The sequence below is a fragment of the Oncorhynchus keta genome, chromosome 35, assembly GCF_023373465.1.
Source record: "Oncorhynchus keta strain PuntledgeMale-10-30-2019 chromosome 35, Oket_V2, whole genome shotgun sequence".
NCBI classification, from domain to species: Eukaryota; Metazoa; Chordata; class Actinopteri; order Salmoniformes; family Salmonidae; genus Oncorhynchus; species Oncorhynchus keta.
In genome coordinates this window covers 25721153-25742595 of record NC_068455.1, presented here as the reverse complement: position 1 = coordinate 25742595, position 21443 = coordinate 25721153, and the positions used below count along the sequence as shown (strand labels likewise).

At 42.1% G+C, this 21443-nt stretch overlaps 3 protein-coding genes and 1 long non-coding RNA gene across 4 annotated transcripts in view; 2 read left to right on the top strand and 2 right to left on the bottom strand.

The window, feature by feature from the left end:
• The window catches only part of LOC118369070 (all trans-polyprenyl-diphosphate synthase PDSS2-like), a 36119-nt gene extending 33650 nt beyond the window's left edge, over nt 1-2469 (top strand). The window contains 5 exon segments of the mRNA XM_035753565.1: nt 506-679; nt 890-978; nt 980-1012; nt 1133-1175; nt 2169-2469. Of these exon segments, the coding sequence (XP_035609458.1) occupies nt 506-679; nt 890-978; nt 980-1012; nt 1133-1175; nt 2169-2324 (495 nt within the window). The 3' untranslated portion in view covers nt 2325-2469.
• Nucleotides 1-13578, bottom strand: part of LOC118368173 (sine oculis-binding protein homolog A-like) — an 82975-nt gene extending 69397 nt beyond the window's left edge. Inside the window, exon 1 of the mRNA XM_035752016.2 lies at nt 13484-13578. The gene's annotated coding sequence lies outside the window, so the exon portion shown is untranslated. The remainder of the gene's footprint in view (nt 1-13483) is intronic.
• Nucleotides 12547-17545, top strand: bend3 (BEN domain containing 3). The gene is made up of 4 exons (XM_035752019.2): nt 12547-12965; nt 14189-14243; nt 14384-14580; nt 14759-17545. The coding sequence occupies exons 2-4, from the start codon at nt 14192-14194 to the stop codon at nt 16994-16996; spliced, it is 2487 nt and encodes an 828-aa protein (XP_035607912.1). The 5' UTR covers nt 12547-12965; nt 14189-14191; the 3' UTR covers nt 16997-17545.
• On the bottom strand, nt 17494-21277 carry LOC127915919 (uncharacterized). Its single transcript, XR_008092935.1, has 2 exons — nt 20906-21277; nt 17494-19161 (listed from the first exon to the last, which is right to left on the bottom strand). It is a non-coding gene; the product is annotated as an uncharacterized LOC127915919 (long non-coding RNA).
• Nucleotides 21278-21443: the final 166 nt, after the last annotated feature.

Below are 21443 nucleotides of genomic sequence, written 5' to 3'. Positions count from 1 at the left end.
ATCCCCTAATACAGTTATGGTCATAATAACTCAAATATAAAAAAAAACTAAAACATGCATTTTACTAAATTATTAAATTGGACAAACTATTTAGTGGGTTTAAATGAATAACACTGTTCTATCAGGTATCTGCTATTATTATGTACTGGATGCTACTGGACGTACCTGATTATTTGTGCGGGTAGAGAGATACGGTTTACACCTCACCCTTTGAAGAAGAGCTTTCCCAGCAGAACTCAGTGTTGTGTTCTACCTCAGAGGAGGTTCCAGTTTCAACCTGGGCTCTTCTCTCCTTGGAGCTTTATACTGTGTTTATAAATCACAATTTTATAACAAAATAAATAGTTTTAGTCTACAGTTTATATTTTTCCATGCTCTTATGTACTATATATTCTATGGTTGGAGCTGTTATTGGAAATATAGATATTTGGAAAAAATGTACTTCTACATAATGGAAACAGTCATAACTGAATACATAACATTTAATGTAAACTGCTCTTCTCAGGACAATAGCCTGACTGATGAAATCAACATGGTCATGTGGGAGGAGCAGACATTCTTGTCCCATGGTGTCTTGCTGGCAAAAAGCTGTCAGGCAGCGATGGAGCTTGCCAAACATGACAAAGATGCACAAGGACTGCCTTACAAATATGGCAAGCATCTATCATTGGGCCACAAGGCAAGTATTGCACAAAATCTGAAAGATTGGCTTTGCTGAAAAGTATAGATTCATGCTGCTTCCCTTGTCTTTCCTAAAAATGTGAAAATGTGAGTGAAAAGGACACAGCGTGTATTTGCAATATACTGAGAGATGGTGAAATGTAAAATGTAAGGATCGTGATTAGGCTGTCATGATTATAGACTAATGCTGTCATTCCCCCCTCTTTAGTTGAATTCTGACCTGCAGCTATTTGTAAAGAGCAGCAGCTCAGCAGACCCAGTAACCTTCAGTTTTAACTCGGCCCCTGTGGTTTTCCACCATTGTGGGGCAGGAGAGATGGTGTCATCAGCTCTGCAACGGGTACTGAACCACTTATCCTGTGCTATGACTTTTTCTGACATTTTAATTGTTTATATAGCTACAAGGTAAATATGAATACTTCTTGAATTTTCTTTCCCATCATTTTCTCTGTAAACAGGCAAAAACTATTGGAAGACAAATGGACTATACAAAGGTCAGCAGGGTGAATGTACATACAGTGGATGTTTTTTATTGTGGTATGGTAGCAAGGTGTGTTGCAAGACTGTCAAAGATGCTTAGATAGTGTTGATATCCACTGTAACCAATCTCAAGTTTGACATTTCCTTCCCAAAGTCAGTTAGAGAGGAAAGGAGGGGACAGATGGGGGTGCAGGAAGAGACAACGGGGGGGGTCTCTGGTCACGTCTGAAACCAGATCGTGGGGGATTAGGTACCCAAGACTATTTGTGGAGGAGACAGAGAGACCGAGACAGTTGCATTGTCAGAGAATCTCCTTCATGAGGACACGAGGGGGATATGGGGAGAATGTATCCTCCAAACTGCACCACAGTCATTGTAGCTACGATCATTTTCATATAGATTAGTATTTACAATATAATACATGTGTCCTGCTTGCCTGGGCTTTTACGCTGAAATACATATTGTGTCAAACACTAGGTGTGCCCTGTGCGCTGCTCCTGTTAGTCTTAAATGTAATGCAGTCTGAACAACCATGGAAATGGTCTCAGTCAGACCATATTTTGGATATCTTGGCCACCTGTTGTTCAACATAAGAAGAGAAAGTGATGGACAGGACTTTCTGGGGACTAATGGAGTGTGGAGGAGACTTGGAGTTTGCTGTGTCCCCGTTTCCAAACTGAGGAGCGTGCACCCACATTAGTGCAGTGGAGCAATGCTCCCTGCCTGCTGTTTTTTAAGCGAAAGCCCACAGGGTCTTTTCAGTCCCAGAATTCATTAGGTAGAACGCCCTAGGCAAAAAGATCTCCTGACTGAGCCGGAGCAGAAGGGGGGAAAGACACCCAAGACTACTCAGTGTGTCTGGGGAAGAGGGAGTCTCATGACCAATGTAGTTTTATATAGACCACTGCACATTCCCATCCTCAGTGTTCACAATAGGATGCTCATTTCAACATTTGCTTACATAAAAAAATGCTGAAGTCATGTCCTATGGTCTCTTCCTGTAACAGCTGCGGTCCACGACCAAATTGGAGAAAGGTGTCACCTCGACAATAGATCTGTGCCGTTACCACGGCAACAAGGCTCTGGAGTCCATCCAGTGTTTCCCTTCCTCTGAGGCACGTTCAGCCTTGGAGAACATCGCTCGAGCTGTCACAAAGTTCTGACCCCCCTACTCTCCTGTGGCCTCAGGACAACGTGCACAATCAATCGATGCTAGAAAAACAATCTTGGTTCCATTTAAGCCAATCAGTGAGCAGAATACTCACGACCCCCTAAGTCCGACCGGCGTTTACTGGAAATGAAACTACAGATCACACCTTTAAAACTCCATTTAACTGTTTGCTATTAAAACAATTCACATCCAGTCATCTGAGTTATTTTGTGTTTACTACTTTACTGCTATTATGATTTTGCTCTGTCACTGTGCAACATAGAACAAAAATCTAGGATGGGAAAATGTCAACTTTCGTTGGCCGTGCCACGAGGAGCACACTTGAAGCTCCGCCAGCAGTAATTATTAATGAGTCCCATTCCCGTGACCTGCAGCAAATGGACAGGAAATGCAAGGGTATTGATTGGGGCGATGTGCGCTGTGGGTTGGCGCCAGGGTGGTGGCCTGTGGTTTCCCTGGCACTCGGCAGGGGATAGCCAAGGTGTGAAACTGGGTAGAGAACAATGTTCCCTCTAAGCATGAGATTGAACTTCACTCAACTTTCTAGAGTTTTCCCCGTTAGTTAACACTGTCAACATTTCCCTTTACTGTGGGAATTGTGATCGAATCAACACAATATTAGCCACTTTCAATGCAACATACCGAAAACAAAACAAACTATACAAACAGCTGCAGTATTGCAAAGCAGACCATTTATCATATGGATTTGTGCCATTCACTTTGAACTGAAGTTTTACAGCATGAGCGGTAAGGATTATTATGCGCTTGTTTTGAGATCAAAGCAAGAGCTGCATGTAGCCACGTGTGCACATTTGTTCATATTCTTTGCTAGTTAGTGAGTTATTGGCCCAGTTATACTTAATTTGTAGTCAGCAATGTGGTAGTGATTGCATCGTACAAGAGCACAAAACCTGTACATTTCTAGACATCTTTGAAAAGCAAGTCAGGTAAAGAGCTTTTTTTGTCCTAAAGGGGCACTATTGTATTTTGAGACAGACTTGAATAAGCTAAGTAACCAATAGGCAGAGGGTAGCATCATTTGTCTGATTCTCTGTAATAATGGTAGAGAGACTACAAAATAAAATGTATTATTTTTACAAAGTGGGTTTTGCATCAAACACCTAATTTTCAGTCACCTTGTCTGAAGGACAAGTGGATGAACAGGTTAATGTCAAGCCCTGCATGTTTATGTCAAAAGTCTCATGGAGTGTAGGCCTTCATTGAACACCACACATTGGCTGCTGCTGTAGGCTGAATGATAGAACAGCTATTTCCATGTTATGGGATGCATTTTCTCCATTGTTTTTTTCATAATAGGCCACTGGTAGGCCTACATTAAATAGCCACAGTATCAAATAGCCACAGTATCAAATAGCCACAGTATCAAATAGCCACAGTATCAAATAGCCACAGTATCAAATAGCCACAGTATCAAATAGCCACAGTATCAAATAGCCACAGTAGCCTAAAACAGTAAATTAAAGCGGGTACAATAAACGCACACCGGAAGTTGCAGAAATTTCACAAGATTTGTAAGTCGCTCTGGATAAGAGCGTCTGCTAAATGACTTAAATGTAAATTCAAGTTTGCACTCAACAGATCTGAAATTTGCTCAGTGCCAAAAAATAGAGGGAATATTGGTGGAGAAGAGTCACCACTACCATCAGTGTCTGTCTGTTACATGCGGCCTGGCCCGAAGGGCATGTGGTACAGAGGAAGGGGAAAAGACTAGGACTGCAAGGCTGATCCAGTAATGCAGAGGGCATTTAAATAAAAATGTGCATCTCAGTCGATGGGATGTGGGTAGTAGTTTGAGTCCACTCCTATGTTTTTGGCTCTGTTAGGTTAGCTGCAGTGTTGCCTCCATTTAGTAGGAACATTGTGTACAAGAGCAAGCCTCTGGCCATTGATGTAATATTAATCCATGCCGTGAGCAGACAGGAGGAAAAAAACAGGAAGTTAAAGGGACCAAACATAAAGAGGAGACTAGAGGGGAACCGATTTGGGCCTTCAAAATAACTAAAATAAAAGTTTTTCTTAACTGGGATTTTTTTTCCTGAGAACATTTACCGGTCTTTCTTGAGATCCTTGCTACAGGCCCAGAATTACAGGTGTGGATCTCTAGTTAGAATTCGGTCCTTACACTTCAAGGCAGGGAGGGAGGAAGGAAGGTTGCAGTTTAGAAGTCTCCATACAGAGTGACCGCGCCATGTACAGTATCATACATCTGCAACCCAACACTGTTATTGCTCATAGAGATGATTTTTGTGGTTTGCTATCCGTCGCACCCAGACTGCTAGGTTGACAAGATGGCTGAGTTTACACAAATAACATTGGAGGGGGCAGCAGGCAGCAGCTACCCCCTGTGAGTGGGTGTCTGTGTGGTGTAATTACAGATGGGGCGCAGTGGAGAGCCAGCCAGCACAGCAAAACAGATTCCATTACAGCATCCCCACATCATGCTCTTACAGACAGAGGACAATGCCACTTCAAAGTTCACAAACAGAGACTTCAGACTTCAACGAGTGTCTTCAAGGGGCGGCAGGGAGCCTTGTGGTTAGAGCATTGGGTCTGTAACCCAAAGGTTGCTAGATCGAATCCTCCAGCTGACAAGGTAAAAATCTGTCGTTCAGGGGCAGGCCGTCATTGTAAATAAGAATTTGTTCTTAACTGACCTGCCTAGTTAAAGATTTTTTAAGAGGGCATAATCTCTACATGACACTCAAAAGAAGACGTGAGTACTCTGTGGTCTATGGAACATTTCTGGGATCTTTTATTTCATCTCATGAAACAGGGGACTAACACTTTACATGTTGCATTCATATTTGTGTTTAGTGTATCTTGTGTGAATTTGAAAGATCTCTAATCAATAATAGTGCCATGATAGAGTTTCAATTAGTCTTTTCACAAATTACCTTTCCGCGAACACCTGTTAATACCATCACATGGCTGACCGTGATGGATGAAACCACTCAGTGCATTAGGAACAATATGCTGTTCTCTCTTCAACAGAAACGAGCATATTGTCCAAAAATTACATTTTAACGAGCACTTCAAAGTGTTAAGTGCTGAATCCCAGCCCCTTTGGTGCAAGCCTTTGCTTCAGTGACCTCCGACTTTCCAGCACAGGTCTCGACAGATCAGACTGCCACGCCACACACTGCCACTGAGACAGCTCATTACACAAATAATGACTGTCGCACCGTCTCAGCTGCAGTGCATTGTCTTGTTATATCAGCCCTACATGGACACATTTGTGACCAGTCAGTGCTAGAACATTGGGTACTAACTGGTGTGCGTGGATGTTAGATATGATACAGTATGTCCTCGACAGAATAAGGTCAAGTTGTGCTCCCTACATTGTGATGGCACTGAAATATCTTTGTTAATTTGCAGAATCCGTTTGTAATGCCATGGAATTTGGGTCTGGGATTTGGAACCTGTCCAATATGGTAATTTATGGACAATTATTCCTGTTTATTTAGGGGACCCTTTTTGGCAAAAGAACAATCCAGGAGCCAAAGGTTATTATATCCTCTTTTTGTATAGCCTTTTTAAGGGCAGTTCATGGGTCTCCCACCAATTCGGTGCCTTTATGATTTCACATGATTAAACAATTCTGTCATAATGTTTTCCCATCTCATGAGGTAATTTTTGTTTTACTATAGTAAGTGTCTATTAAAGGCCCAGTGCAGTCAAAAACGTAATTTCCTGTGTTATATTTATTTCCACAATATGAGGTTGAAATAATACTGTGACATTGTGAAAATTATGATAATGCCCTATTAGTGTAAGAGCTGTTTGAAAAGACAGCCTGATATTTCAACCTGTTTTAATGGGATGGAGTTTTGGCCTTCCATGTGACAATTATACTGAACAAGAATATAAATGCAACACGTTTCATGAGCTGAAATAAAAGATCCCAGAAATGTTCCATACGCACAAAAATATTTCTCTCAATTTTTGTGCACATCCCTGTTAGTGAGCATTTCTCCTTTGCCAAGATAATCCATCCACCTGACAGGTGTTGCATATCAAGAAGCTGATTAAACAGCATGATCATTAATTACATAGGTGCACCTTATGCTAGGGTCAATGAAAGGCTACTCTAAAAAGTGTAGTTTTGTGACACAACACAATGCCACAGATGTTTCAAGTTGAAGGAGCATGCAATTGTAATGCTGACTGCAGAAATGTCCATCAGAGCAGTTGCCAGAAAATTGAATGTTTTAGAGAATTTGGCATTACGTCCAACCGGACTAAAAACCGCAGACCATGTGTAACCACGCCAGCCCAGGACCTCCACATCCGGCTTCTTCACCTGCGGGGATCGTCTGTGACCAGCCACGCAGACAGCTGATGAAACTGAGGAGTATTTCTGTCTGTAATAAAGCCCTTTTGTGGGGAAAAACTCACTCTGTGTAAACTATTGGTCACTAAATCTGTCTAGAATGACCACGTAAAAACGGTTGACTGGTATGCCTCACCCGTCTGAGCGGTCGGCTATGAATGCCCTTCACCCGCTACATACTTATAACTGATTGGTTTGGTTCTGTCGTCTATAGTGCTGTGCGGTTAGAACATGATGTTGAGGCCCATACTGAACACTTGGTCACCACTACATGCACACACACACACACGCAGACACAGCTGTTTCCATTTGAAGATGTTTATATGATTTTGGTAATCTGAATGACTTGGAATCTTCAAATGGAAACAGCTGTGTGTGTGTTGTGGTCACCGGAGCGTCTGCTTCAACTATCAGGGGATCAATCAATCAAATGTATTTATGAAGCCCTTTTTACATCAGCCAATGTCACAAAGTGCTATACAGAAATCCAGGCTAAAACCACAAACAGTAAGCAATGCAGATGTAGAAGCACGGATCCCCATTGGGAGGAGAGGACGACTCCACAACCAGAACAGGCCCCATGGCAGCGGCTGGCTGTGGCTCCACGACTGGAGCAAGAGTCTCCTTAACTGTGGCTGGTCAAGGAGCTGGCTGAGGAGGGTGCAGACCTCAGTGTCATGGACTGTGCACTCTGGAGTTGTCTTCATCTGCTTGGGAGCTAGGCCGGTTCCGACGATTCTGTGCCTCTGGTTGGGGAGGCCAAGAGGGACATCGGTCGAGACAGCAGCTGGAGGCACTCCCGACAATCTGGCAAATACGACCAATGGTCCCATGGAGGTGGAGAACACTCAAGTCGGGAGGGCCTGGAGTAGTGTCTCTCAGGGGAGTAGCCGGGCCGAATCTGGGAGGACCGGCAGCGATATCGCTCCCGTGGCGGCGATGATGGCTCTAGCCAGGGAGGTCAAGAGCAGTGGTGGTCAGGAGAGTAGCGCTGGTGCTCCGCGGTGGTGACTCAGGCCGGGAGAGCCTAGAGTATGCCCTCCTGCTGCTCGTGATGCAGGTACTCATATTCTCTCATCAGCTCCCAGAGGGTGTGGTCACTCCCTGACCACTGAGGAGGCCTGTATGTAGCAGGGATGGTAGTCTCTTAGATGAGAGAGGTGTGTAGGGCCTTGCAACTCATCTTCCTTAGGAACATGGGTCTTCTCCCTTCGGATGTCGATAACACTCCGACCTGAATGGGCGGGTATAGTGTCCAGATGCGCATTTCCAAGCTCTCTGATTCGTTGGGAATGGCAGAGCTATGATGGGTGAGGGATAACTTACAGTTTAAGTCGGAAGTTTACGTACACTAAGGTTGGAGTCATTAAAACTCGTTTTTCAACCACTCCACAAATTTCTTGTTAACAAACTATAGTTTTGGCAAGTCGGTTAGGACATCTACTTTGTGCATGACAAAAGTAATTTTCCAACAATTGTTTACAGACAGATTATTTCACTTATAATTAACTGTATCACAATTCCAGTGGGTCAGAAGTTTACATACATTAAGTTGACTGTGCCTTTAAACAGCTTGGAAAATTCCAGAAAATGATGTCATGGCTTTAGAATCTTCTGATAGGCTAATTGACATAATTTGACTCAATTGGATGTGTACCTGTGTATGTATTTCAAGGCCTACCTTCAAACTCAGTGCCTCTTTGCTTGACATCATGGGAAAATCAAAAGAAATCAGCCAAGACCTCAGAAAAAAATTGTAGACCTCCACAAGTCTGGTTCATCCTTGGGAGCAATTCCCAAACGCAAGAAGGTACCACATTCATCTGTATAAACAATAGTACGCAAGTATAAACACCATGGGACCACGCAGCAGTCATACCGCTCAGGAAGGAGACGCGTTCTGTCTCCTAGAGATGAACGTACTTTGGTGCGAAAAGGGCAAATCAATCCCAGAACAAGAGCATAGTACCTTGTGAAGATGCTGGAGGAAACGGGTACAAAAGTATCTATATCCACAGTAAAACGGGTTCTATATCAACAACACTTCCCAAAATAGATGGCAGCATGAGGAAGGAAAATGATGTGGATATATTGAAGCGGGAAGTTAAAGCTTGGTCGCAAATGGGTCTTCCAAATGGACAATGACTCCAAGCATACTTCCAAATTTGGCAAAATGGCTTAAGGACAACAAATTCAAGGTATTGGAGTGGCCATCACAAAGCCCTGACCTCAAATCTATAGGAAATGTGTGGGCAGAACTGGAAAAGTGTGTGCGAGCAAGGAAGCCTACAAACATGACTCAGTTACACCAGCTCTGTCAGGAGGAATGGGCCAAAATTCACCCAACTTATTGTGGGAAGCTACCTGAAACGCTTGACCCAAGTGAAACTTTTTAAAGGCAATGCTACCAAAAGCTGAAATAAATAATTCTCTCTACTATTATTCTGACATTTCACATTCTTAAAATAAAGTGGTGATCCTAACTGACCTAAGACATGGAATTTTTACTAGGATTAAATGTCAGGAATTGTGAAAAACTGACCTTAAATGTATTTGGCTAAGGTGTATGTACATTTCTGACTTCAACTGTAGTTAGCCTGAGCAGCCAAACTAACGGGACTTAAGGGAAAATGAAGGGACTGTGAGGGGTGGTTAGGTAACGAGGAGATTAGCAGGACAGCTTTTTTATACTCTGATTGGCCTGGCTCTGCAATGGGTGGGTCTGGCTCCCAAGTGGGTGGGCCTGGCTCTGCAATGGGTGGGTCTGGCTCCCAAGTGGGTGGGCCTGGCTCTGCAATGGGTGGGTCTGGCTCCCAAGTGGGTGGGTTTGGCTCCCAAGTGGGTGGGCCTGGCTCTGCAATGGGTGGGTCTGGCTCCCAAGTGGGTGGGCCTGGCTCTGCAATGGGTGGGTCTGGCTCCCAAGTGGGTGGGTCTGGCTCCCAAGTGGGTGGGCCTGGCTCTGCAATGGGTGGGTCTGGCTCCCAAGTGGGTGGGCCGATGCCCACCTATGGCTGCGACCCTGTCCAGTCATATGAAATCCATAGATTAGAGACTAATGAAATTATTTCAATTGACTGATTTCCTTGTATGAACTGTAACTCATTAAAATATTGAAATTGTTGCATGTTTCGTTTATATTTTTGTTCATTTTAGTTAAAAGACCAATAAGCAAGAGAGTTCCAAACCTCTCTGCCAATAACAGCCAATTCTAAAAATGTTCCTCCCGACTCAGACAACTCCAGACAGCAAAATTCTTGCTTGAGAAATTGTCCTTTGCTAAGTATAATTTTTATCATTTTAAAAGGTACTTAATTGTTACATAGAAATGATTTGATATTGAGATAACAGCTGATGGACCTACCAACATGCACATTGTAATATTGTTGTTTGGTGGTATTATACATGTTGTATTGTAGATACAGTGCCTTGCGAAAGTATTCGGCCCCCTTGAACTTTGCGACCTTTTGCCACATTTCAGGCTTCAAACATAAAGATATAAAACTGTATTTTTTTGTGAAGAATCAACAACAAGTGGGACACAATCATGAAGTGGAACGACATTTATTGGATATTTCAAACTTTTTTAACAAATGAAAAAACTGAAAAATTGGGCGTGCAAAATTATTCAGCCCCCTTAAGTTAATACTTTGTAGCGCCACCTTTTGCTGCGATTACAGCTGTAAGTCGCTTGGGGTATGTCTCTATCAGTTTTGCACATCGAGAGACTGACATTTTTTCCCATTCCTCCTTGCAAAACAGCTCGAGCTCAGTGAGGTTGGATGGAGAGCATTTGTGAACAGCAGTTTTCAGTTCTTTCCACAGATTCTCGATTGGATTCAGGTCTGGACTTTGACTGAAAGTAAAGGGGCTGAATAATTTTGCACGCCCAATTTTTCAGTTTTTTCATTTGTTAAAAAAGTTTGAAATATCCAATAAATGTCGTTCCACTTCATGATTGTCCCACTTGTTGTTGATTCTTCACAAAAATATACAGTTTTATATATTTATGTTTGAAGCCTGAAATGTGGCAAAAGATCGCAAAGTTCAAGGGGGCCGAATACTTTCGCAAGGCACTGTATGTAGTGATGTTTTATGTGTGATGTAAGTGCCTTAATGTGTTTGGACTCCAGGAAGAGTAGCTTCTGTCTTGACAGTGGCTAATGGGGATCACTAATAAATACAAATAAAGCAGCAGAGTTGACCAAAACAGGGTTGACGATTTCATCTTAAATCAGCCATAAATCCTTGTGACAGGGGGAATGGAAGCTTGTTGCATGCAACAGGGAGGGGCAATTGGATGCAAGCCTCACAAAACAAATGCAATTGTTAAAACATTTCTAGTCTGCCTATCTATGGGTTGACAGGGTTGATGTATAATGCTAGACCCTCTGTTTTCCACCACAACACCAGAAAAGAGTAGGACCAGCTCTCATGCTTTACATTATGATTGGACTATTTGACTGATTTGACAGTTTCTTTTGAAAAACATATTTTAGTTAGTAATAGTTTCACCATATTCAGTCCAACCCACATAACAGGGTTGACCTTAAATTTAGGGACATATGTAAATGACTCACTAATCACATTAAATAATGAGTATTCTTCAGAAATGACTGTCAAAGCAACAAAATACCTTGCACAAAATACCTAAAACGTGGATAAATGTTGGGGTTAAGTGGGTTAAAATCTTCCTAGAAGTTGGAGAGGGGCACAGAGGGAATTGGCATATTGATGAATTTTGACACTTTAGCAAGTCTTTATTCATATAAAAAAAATATGATTAATTGAATTCTGCATATAATCATTTAAAAGGGTAGAATAGCAGATACCTTTGTCTACATAAAATCTTAGAAAGCCTCTAATCCTCACACATGCATTTAACCCCTTACAAAACTGGATTTGTGTTTATGCTGACATTCTTTGCATCAAATGCAGTACTTAAGTAAAACTACTTTCAAGTACTACTTAAGTAGTTTTTGGGGTATCTGTACTTTACTATTTACATTTTTGCCAACTTTTACTTTTACTACATTCCTGAAGAAAATAATGTGCTTTTTACTCCATACATTTTCCCTGACACCCAAAAGTACTCGTTACATTTTGACAGGAAAATGGTCCAATTCACACACTTATCAAGAGAACATCCCTGGTCATCCCTACTGCCTCTGATCTGGCAGACTCATTAAACACAAATGCTTTGTTTGTAAATTATGTGTGCATGTCTAGTGTGCTTTTGATACTTAAGTATATTTAAACCAAATACTTTTAGACTTTTACTCAAGTAGTATTGTACTGGGTGACACTTTTACTTGTCATTTTCTATTAAGGTATTACTTTTACTCAAGTATGACAATTGAGTACTTTTTACATCACTGATAAAATGGGATGATGTTGGATTGAAGGCGTTTTAATTGTGAGAAATACGATTTACTTGTTTTTATCTGGGAATCTGACTTGGACTTATAATAGTGGGCCAAAGTGCCATTTATTCACCGCCACCCTGTTGTAAATGCAATTCCATATGAAAACACAGGAGGGAGACATATACCATAGTAATTTAACTTTTTATGTTCAAGTTACAAGTGGAGCTAAAAAGGGTTGTCAATTGATTGAAATGTGTATTAATTAAAGGACGGGGTTAATAAATCACTTTGATCGATGTTTTAATTGTCATTGGATACATTGTTTATAAAGTCTTCCATCACAAATGTTTAGGTAGGCTATGTAATCTCATGGAATGTAAGTGAACACTATAATTCACTTTGTGCAGGTGAAAATGACACTGGATTAATTTTCTCCGTGGTTTACTATTCGTTCGTGGCCCACTCTGCGAAGGTACTGCACATCTTCAGATAGCGCTATTAATTGCAGCTACCTGTTGAAATGCAGAGAAAATCTGCTGTTGGGCCGTATTCTGCCTGTCGGCCAGCTCACGTGAAATAGCCTGCAAGGCTATCAAGTCTCATATGGGGATTCGCAAATTAGCCACAAATAATATAGCTAATTTACCTTTCGATTCATTGCATTTTCGTGAAATTTGGGTCATCGTTTATCATCGGTCATCATGCACAAGGCCCACGGTCACACAAAACACATCCACAGCTGTGCGGAAATGACACAGCAGGCGCGCGCCCAATCACGTCACGCGAGACGGCACAGAGAAGAAAAAAAAGAGGAGAAACACGAACAACAGTTATCCGTGTGTGAAATTCCCACGACATTCTCGGCAAATATGTTAACCCAACCTTCAATTACTGCAAAGGACTCCATGAAATCGTAAAGGTGAGCTCGAGCATCTGCGTTTTTGAGACAATTCCACGAAGACGAGTGGGAAAAACTCGTCCGAGGATATACACTGCCTCGTCACTAAAGAAGAATCCCTAAAAACAATGATTAGCTAGCTTTAATGCGAACTAGAAATATACATTTGCTGTGTTTTCAAATAAATCTCATTGCATTTTTAATTGCCACGAAAGACTCAAGTTGACAGCGTGAAAAGTATGACACAGCTGTGTGTGTGTAGTCCAAAGAGTATCTATTATATTGGCAAGATAGCCGAGTGACCGCTCTAACAATGGAAAAACATGTCCTTAATGATTGAAGGCAAGGGAGATCAGGTGGGTCCATTCTAGCCAGTGTGAGGGCAGATATGCGTGTGAACGTCAGGCACAACTAAGTGCGTTTTCTCAAAGTTGTCGAATGCCACGTGCATCCACTTATATCATTGTATTTGTAACAGCCTAAACATTATATTCGATTCAATAAGCATCACGTTATTAAACACTCAAAGACCGACGTACAAAAAGGGGCTTATCTCACGTGGACAGATCTTGGGCGGAGTACATCCTCTCGTTTCGCCTCTTCCTCTCTCTGTGTACTCATGTTTTGGTTCATGGGCTTCTAGTGGAAGAATGAGGAAGTGGATGGGACAGAAACAGAAGTAAAAGGGGGCGAGTGAGAAGTCATAAAGCCTCTAGTTACAGACGTTGAGTCCTCTCTTGCATCACTACGAGAACACAAGTCACCCACTGTTAGCAGTTAAACAGCAGAGCACAAGTGTATTATATTTATTTGTCAAATGAATGTAGCTGGAATGTAATCCAACATTTTCGATTAGTAAACATGCTCCCAAGCAGCTGATCAGGGTTCAGTATGACATCATATAGGCCTAATTGCCTATGAACATGTTCAAGCAGGTGAAGTAGACAAAGTGAACTTGCAAGTGAACAAGGGCCTGTTTGATTACGACAATAATAACATCATAGGCTTTGCTTTCTATGGAACAACACTCAGTTATGTTGTTAAATATAGAATGGGACTTTTAATAATTTTGAAATATCTTATGAAAGATTAAGTCTAACAATATAGCACAATTTGGACAATGGAATTAATGCAATGGGTCTATTTAGTTAAGATTACTTAACAGTGCAGTGACATTTTAATTCTTAAACGAATAAACAGATGTTACAGGTTTGATTTATTTTTATCATATTTTTTCACTATAGGATATGAATTCCTCTGACCATGGGGAAAACTCGGATGGAGAAAAGCTTGAGCGAGGTAAGTCTATAAAAAATGTAATTACACTGTGATAATGCAACTATCCACTTTGAAACGGTTTGGATTGATCAACACCTAAAGTGGGAAAATGAAATTAACTTGTAAATAACATAACATTGATTTTAAATGTTTTTCTGCAGAGAGAGAACCCATTCAAGACATCAAGTTGGAGACGGATGACTGTGCTATTAGTGAGACAACTGAGGGACCACGAAGATGGTCTCTTGGAACTAGTGAGGCCAACAGCAAACGTACTGTTATGGACATGGGCTGTGACGCTCACAATTCTGAAGTGGGCCAGTCTACCAGCAGCAAGAGAGTCAGGGTCTCTAGTGAGGTAAATTAATGAAATGGCATAATGTATACCTCATGTCTTACTGAACTTTCTAAATAGGCCTGTCTATGTGATGACATTTGTCCATCTATTTATTTAGCATGCTTATTCTAGTTCTTATATGACTTAGAAAATACACCTGAGATAAGAAATGGATAATAATTTTGTTGTCTCTGTGTAGGCCGGGCAACGCTTACTGAGGAGATTGTCTGAAGAGTCCACGAGGCCTCAACCCCTTTGCCTGACATCTGGAGACCAGGAGAATACTATAGCCTCTTACAGGAAGCCTCTCTACAGCATCTCTCACAGAATCACAGAGAAGAAGCTCACATCAAGCCTTGACCAGCATGCTCAGCATGAGGGAGGAGTGCGGCTAAGCTACAGCAGCCTTTTATCTCCTCAACTAGTCAATACAGGGGAGCACAGCCGAAGTGAACCCCTCTCTGCCCTGGGGGCAGCAGGGTCCATGTCTTCAACAGACTCTAATCTATACTCCCTCATTGAGAAGATGTTTTTCATCCTCAATACGCTCAACTCAAGCATGACCCAATTGCACAGCAAGGTTGATCTACTTTCCCTAGAGGTCACTCGCATCAAGAAACAGATCAAACCATCTGAGCTGGCGACTGAGTTCCATCCTCCGCCAGAATACCTGTTGACAAGTGAGGAACTGAGTCAGCTGATGGAACAGACATCAAATGCTGGCGAGTTGGGTTGTCGATTGCTGGTACACCTCTTCCCAGAACTTCTTAAAGCCAAGGAGTGCACTCGTGGTTGCATCGCCAACAAGAGAACGTTGGATTCCTTACATCTGCAGCTAATACGCAACTATGTGGAGGTGTGTTATCCTCTGGTTAAGAACAACAACATTTGGCAGGATGAATGCCTATTACAGATGAATGACTTCTTTAACCGCTTCTGGGCCCAGAAGGATATGGAGAGTGGGCAACAGTCATGTGGGAAACAGATTATTACAAGCTTTGGTTTCAAAGCTGAGCAGAACCAGCCCTGCCATTTTATAAATGAGGAGGGGCAAGAAGTGTACCTTGACTTAGATTCCAATGGTGACCACACCAACAACAACAAAGTAGTGCCAGACCTTGTGTTTGACACTCAGGAGGTCCGAGAGGATCTTGATGAGCTTTCTTCCCCTGAAGACTTTATGTTTCTTGTAAACCGACTTTTCCCTGAGGTTTTTGAGGAGGGGAGATTTCCAGAAGGTAGTGTGGGAAAGATGATCCTGGACTCTGACAGGATAGAAATTATCCGTAAATACATGGAAGCTAATTTTCCTGATGTCCCAGAGGATAGTTGGTTGCAGGTGTGTGTGCAGCGCATAGAAGACGCAATAGAGGGTTCTCACAGTAACGGCAATGGAAGCGATCCTGAGAACATGAACGATGAAAGCTATGACTCCACAAGCCTCCCTGACGATGTCTCTATCATCAAGATCAGTGACTTGTGTGACTACGAGAGACCAGGTCGTAGGTCAAAAAAGTCCTTGCTTGTGCCAGTCGATTTTGAACAACTTGAGATGCCCCCACCGGATTTCAGTGTGCCTCAAGAGTATCTGCTCTCCAGGGAGCAGCTGAGGAACAACTATGACTGTAGCTTGTCAATTGGGAACTTCGCCTCTCGCCTGTTGGTACTTATGTTCCCTGAGCTCTTCACCTACGACAACGCACGGAAGCATTACAACTGTAGTGGCTCACTCGGGAAGAAACAGCTTGATCCTGTGCGGGTTGACCTTATTCGCCACTACGTACAGCTCCTATATCCACGGGCCAAGAATGACAGAGTGTGGACCCTAGAATTTGTGGGTAAACTGGACGAGCGGTGCAGGCGACGAGACACGGAACAACGGCGGTCGTACCAGCAGCAACGCAAAGTCTATGCTCCTGAGTTGGAGCAAGAGCCTGTGGACTTTGTGGCTGCTTGCCAAGTGAACCAGCTCAACACAGAGCGCCTGAAGGACTTCGAGATTCCTCCACTACCGCCTGAAAAAAGTAGTAAAGACTTCTGCAAGATCCCCCTGGAGAAATTGACGGTGTCGATCCCGGACTTCCAGGTGCCTTCGGTCTACTGGCTCTCCGACGCTGAAGTACGAGAGATTGTCCAGCAGAGCCTTTCTGTTGGAAACTTTTCTGCCCGTCTACTGGTGCGCCTCTTCCCTGAGCTCTTTACTCAGGAGAACCTGCGACTTCAGTATAACCACTCAGGCGCCTGTAATAAGAAGCAGCTGGATCCTGTGCGTCTCAGGCTCATCCGCCACTATGTAGAGGCCGTGTACCCAGTTGAGAAGATGGAGGAGGTCTGGCATTACGAATGCGTGCCAAGCATAGATGAGCGATGCCGGCGGCCCAACCGTAAGAAGTGTGACATACTGAAGAAGGCCAAGAGATCAAATACTGTGTCCTAGTCAAAGCTGAAAGCAACACTTAATTTTTTAATTCTAAATATTTACACAAGTACATAAGCTGAATAGCATAGTGAAGCCTTTGCACACAGTCCTGTGTAGGATAAGGCCAACTCTTAAAGGCTTTTCATTAGTACTTAATGGATGTATTTGTAATATTGAACTACAGCATTAGTCATTTTTCATAGACGATATCATGATGATAGACTGTTTCCATGTACAAAAACAATACTGTAATAGCTCATCTAACTTACCCTGTAGATAAGCTGTTGTAGCCTTAAAAACAATAAACATGTATATAGTACAAAGACAGTAGATCAGTCAAATATGGATAGAAATTGTGATATTATTTTGTTCCATCGCACATGTTGTAGCAGTATGGCTCCACTGGTCTTTTATAAAATGTTATGTTATACCTTCTTATAGAAGTTTGTACTATAAATCTGTATTAAACTATAGCAACAGGTCATGTTAACCCATTTGTAATAAAATCTGTTGAATTTAGCATTTCACTTTATTAGCATTTAGCTAATTAAATACTTATCCCACACATTTTCTTTGCATCTGATTCAAGCCATGACTATCCATTGCTTAATTATGTAGAATGACTTGGAGACAGTTCATTCAAAATAGTGTCACGGCCATTTGAAACCAGATAAGCCATTGATGACAAGTGTCAGTTGAAGTCGGAAGTTTACATACACTTAGGTTCAAGCCATTAAAACTCATCATGGGAAAATCAAAAGAAATCAGCCAAGACCTCAGGAAAAAAAATCTAAAAAGTCTGGTTCATCCATGGGAACAATTTCCAAATGCATGAAGGTACCACATTCATCTGTACAAACAATAGCACGCAAGTATAAACACCGTGAGACCACGCAGCCGTCATAGCGTTCAGGAAGGAGACACATTCTGTCTCCTAGAGATGAACGTACTTTGGTGTGAAAACTACAAATCAATCCCAGATCAACAGCAAAGGACCTTGTGAAGATGCTGGAGGAAACAGGTACAAAAGTATCTATATCCACAGTAAAACGAGTCCTATATCGACAACCTGAAAGGCCGCTCAGCAAGGAACAAGCCACTGTTCCAAAACCACCATAAAAAAAGTCAAGACTACGGTTTGCAACTGTGCATGGGGACAAAGATCATACTTTCTGGAGAAATGTCCTCTGGTCTGATGAAACAAAAATACAACTGTTTGGCCATAATGACCATCGTTATGTTTGGCGGAAAAAGGGAGGCTTGCAAGCCGAAGAACACCATCCCAACCGTGAAGCACGGGGGTGGCAGCATCATGTCGTGAGGGTGCTTTGCTGCAGGAGGGACTGGTGCACTTCACAAAATAGATGGTATCATGAAGAAGGAAATTATGTGGATATATTGAAGCAACATCTCAAGACAGCAGTCAGGAAGTTAAGCCATTTTGCCACAACTTTGGAAGTATCCTTGTGGTCATTGTCCATTTGGAAAACCCATTTGTAACCAAGCTTTAAGAACAACAAAGTCAAGATATTGGAGTGGCCATCACAAAGCCCTGATCTCAATCCTATAGAAAATTTGTGGGCAGAACTGAAAAAGCATGTGTGATTAAGGCCAACAAACCTGACTCAGTTACACCAGCTCTGGTCAGGAGGAATGGGCCAAAATTCACCCAACTTATTGTGGGAAGCTTGTGGAAGGCTAGGTTTGACCCAAGTTAAACCATTTTAAAGGCAATGCTACTAAATACTAATTGAGTGTATGTAAACTTCTGATCCACTGGGAATGTGATAAAATAAATTAAAGCTGAATTAAATGTCAGGAACTGTGAAAAACGGAGTTTAAATGTATTTGGCTAAGGTGTATGTAAACTTCCAACTTCAACTGTACCAAGAGGACTACTGTAAAAACTGAACCATTCACTTTGATGTAACATCATGCAAAAATGTAGATATTAAAATTCCCTTGTCAATGGCAAGAAGTATAGTCAGTATTGTCCGCTGAAAACTCATTGTTTGAAGGCATCCTGCTTTGGAAGTTGAGTTTTTCCAGGGCCTCAGAACAACGTTGTACTGGTCTCCACCCTTGGATTTGCCCAATTCCTTATTAATGATGACTCTCAAAAGTGTGACAGTGTCCGTTTCTTTCTCTGACAATACCAGGTCCAATGTGTCTACAACTTTAACCTGAAAAGAGAACCAAAGATCAGTACAGTGAAGGAAACTTAAGACTTGAGCATGGTGGGGTGTTGATTGGACTGCTCTACCACTTCAGTGCACGGGGGATGGATTTGGGTCCTTACAGTCTTGTAAGATGTTGAAGGTTGGCAGAAATATGTCTATTATATAAGTCATTACTAGGCACAAAAGTAACTCCCCAATTTACTTTTGTTGATGAGTTTCTGTCCATTTAGCCGAAGCTTGTTGCCATAGAATTCATCCTCCACTTTGCAGAAATAAAGACAAAAAAAATCAGTTACCCACTGCAGGTAGTCCTAGAGCCTTTTAAATAGTAGGGCAATTCTATTCCATATCAATCAATTCATTTGACCTCATCTCTTCATTCACCCGTGAGCGAAATTGTATAAATGTGATTTCAAGACCTGAATGACCAAGCTTTAAGGAGAGGTGCTCAAATTCGACCCATATGGATCCCCTCAAATTGTTGCAGATATTGATGCCAAATACTGATACCATTACCCATTGTTTTTCTCCTTGAGTGCATCCCATTGAACATCTAGACATAACTCTGTAACCACTCACTTGGGTGCTATATCAATGACAACTTTCATGATAACATAATGAAAGGACTGCACATATTTCTCCATGTCTTTGTAGTCTTTGGGTACACTGGGGAGTCATCCTCACGTTCATCCTCATAGTCACTGTGCTCAGGATCCTTTTCATCATCTTCCTCCTCATCCTGTACAGCCTTGGCGCCTCCTTTTTTGCCGCTTTTGAACCTCACTTGATGAAGACCTGACCAGGTCTTAGCTGAACTCCAGCGTGTAGGGAGCTTGTGTGTCCCAATGGTCATGGAGGAACACAGCTGGCGAGTGTGTAGTGTCCAGTAAAAGTCTGTGTCCAGGGTTCAGCAGCTTGTGGGTACTCCACCTTAGCAACTGTCTCAGGGCAAGTGCCTGTACAAACAATCCCTGCATGCTGTAGCTCTTTGAAAAAGTAGACATTTACAACACAATAAAGTTACAAATGGCAGTCGATTGTGATTTTCTGGTAGAACAAGCCTTTGGGAAATCAAGAACTATATACATGTAATGTCATAGATGGGAAACATTGTTAACAGTTATGTTGGTGGTCCACTCTATGGTAATGCTAATGGAGCTCACATTACAGTGGGGGTGTGGCCATGAGAGCACGTTAACTGGCTAATGAATGGCCCCACCCAGCAGTCTGTCGACCAATCGTGTTGTCATGCTGCGTCACGCTGTTGCTGAACTAATCGTCACCAAAGATTATGGATGTACTGACAAGATACATCTCTCCGCCCTAGAAATAGGAGTCATTGTCCACAAAGCGTCATGACTGGCTGTCTAGCTCCCCCCTATCCTTTTTATTTTATTTTATATTGGTGGATACATCTCATTATTGTAATCCTTTTTGAATATTCTATGAGGGTTGTTGAAGGCAACCACCTGTATTCAATGGAGAGGGAGAGGCTATCCTACTATTATGAATATCCATAGGCATTATCGAGACAACTCCAATAGTGTTTTTTTCTAAAAGTTGCCGACATTTCACATATCCTAATTATATCATAACACTCCAGACACCTTGAGCATTACGAAACATATATTCGATTATATAAACCTCACGTAGCAAATAAGCCATAAATGTTTTGTTGTTGACCAAATTCGATACACATTGACGTCCATATAAAAATTTGGTGGGCAAAACAACGAAAAAACGCCACCTGCTGGAGGGAGACAGATTTCCCGCAGAGTTGGGCCTCGCTCTTCATCAGCCATCACGCAATCCCTTCTCAAAGTCAGGGTATGGGTCGAGAAACCTGCCTATTTTCCTCGAAAGTACGTAATGTGTCTATTTCTAAGCTATACGATATTACAGTGAACAAGTTAATTATCTCACATATCTGAAGATATTCTTGTTCACGAAATCATGCTAATTTCGGTTTTTGAGCTCGCACTCAGTTGTCTCCCATTCACTCCTTAAAAGAGAGTTTTCCTTGTCCAGAATAGCCCAGCCCAGAATGCACCGTGCCCATTGACCACGCATGGGTAACATTGACTATGGGCGTTTTCAGTGGAGTGCCAATTTCCTCAAAAGTATCTCCGACTTGACCCGTGTTATGCTCGCAACAGTCAAATCACTTCCGCGTCAAGTTTGATGATCCTTCAAATTAAAAGTCTGACCTGTAAACGGTGAAAATGAATGTGAAGACAAAAAAATATGGAAAATGTGCACCATTATCATCATATCCTACCAATTAT

What these genes read in the sequence shown, in the direction of transcription:
- bend3 (XM_035752019.2), top strand. Translation starts at nt 14,192, where the DNA reads ATGAATTCCTCTGACCATGGGGAAAACTCGGATGGAGAAAAGCTTGAG. An exon ending in TGGAGAAAAGCTTGAGCGAG is followed by an intron (nt 14,244 to 14,383) that starts GTAAGTCTATAA and finishes GTTTTTCTGCAG; the next exon opens with AGAGAGAACCCATTCAAGAC. An exon ending in GAGTCAGGGTCTCTAGTGAG is followed by an intron (nt 14,581 to 14,758) that starts GTAAATTAATGA and finishes GTCTCTGTGTAG; the next exon opens with GCCGGGCAACGCTTACTGAG.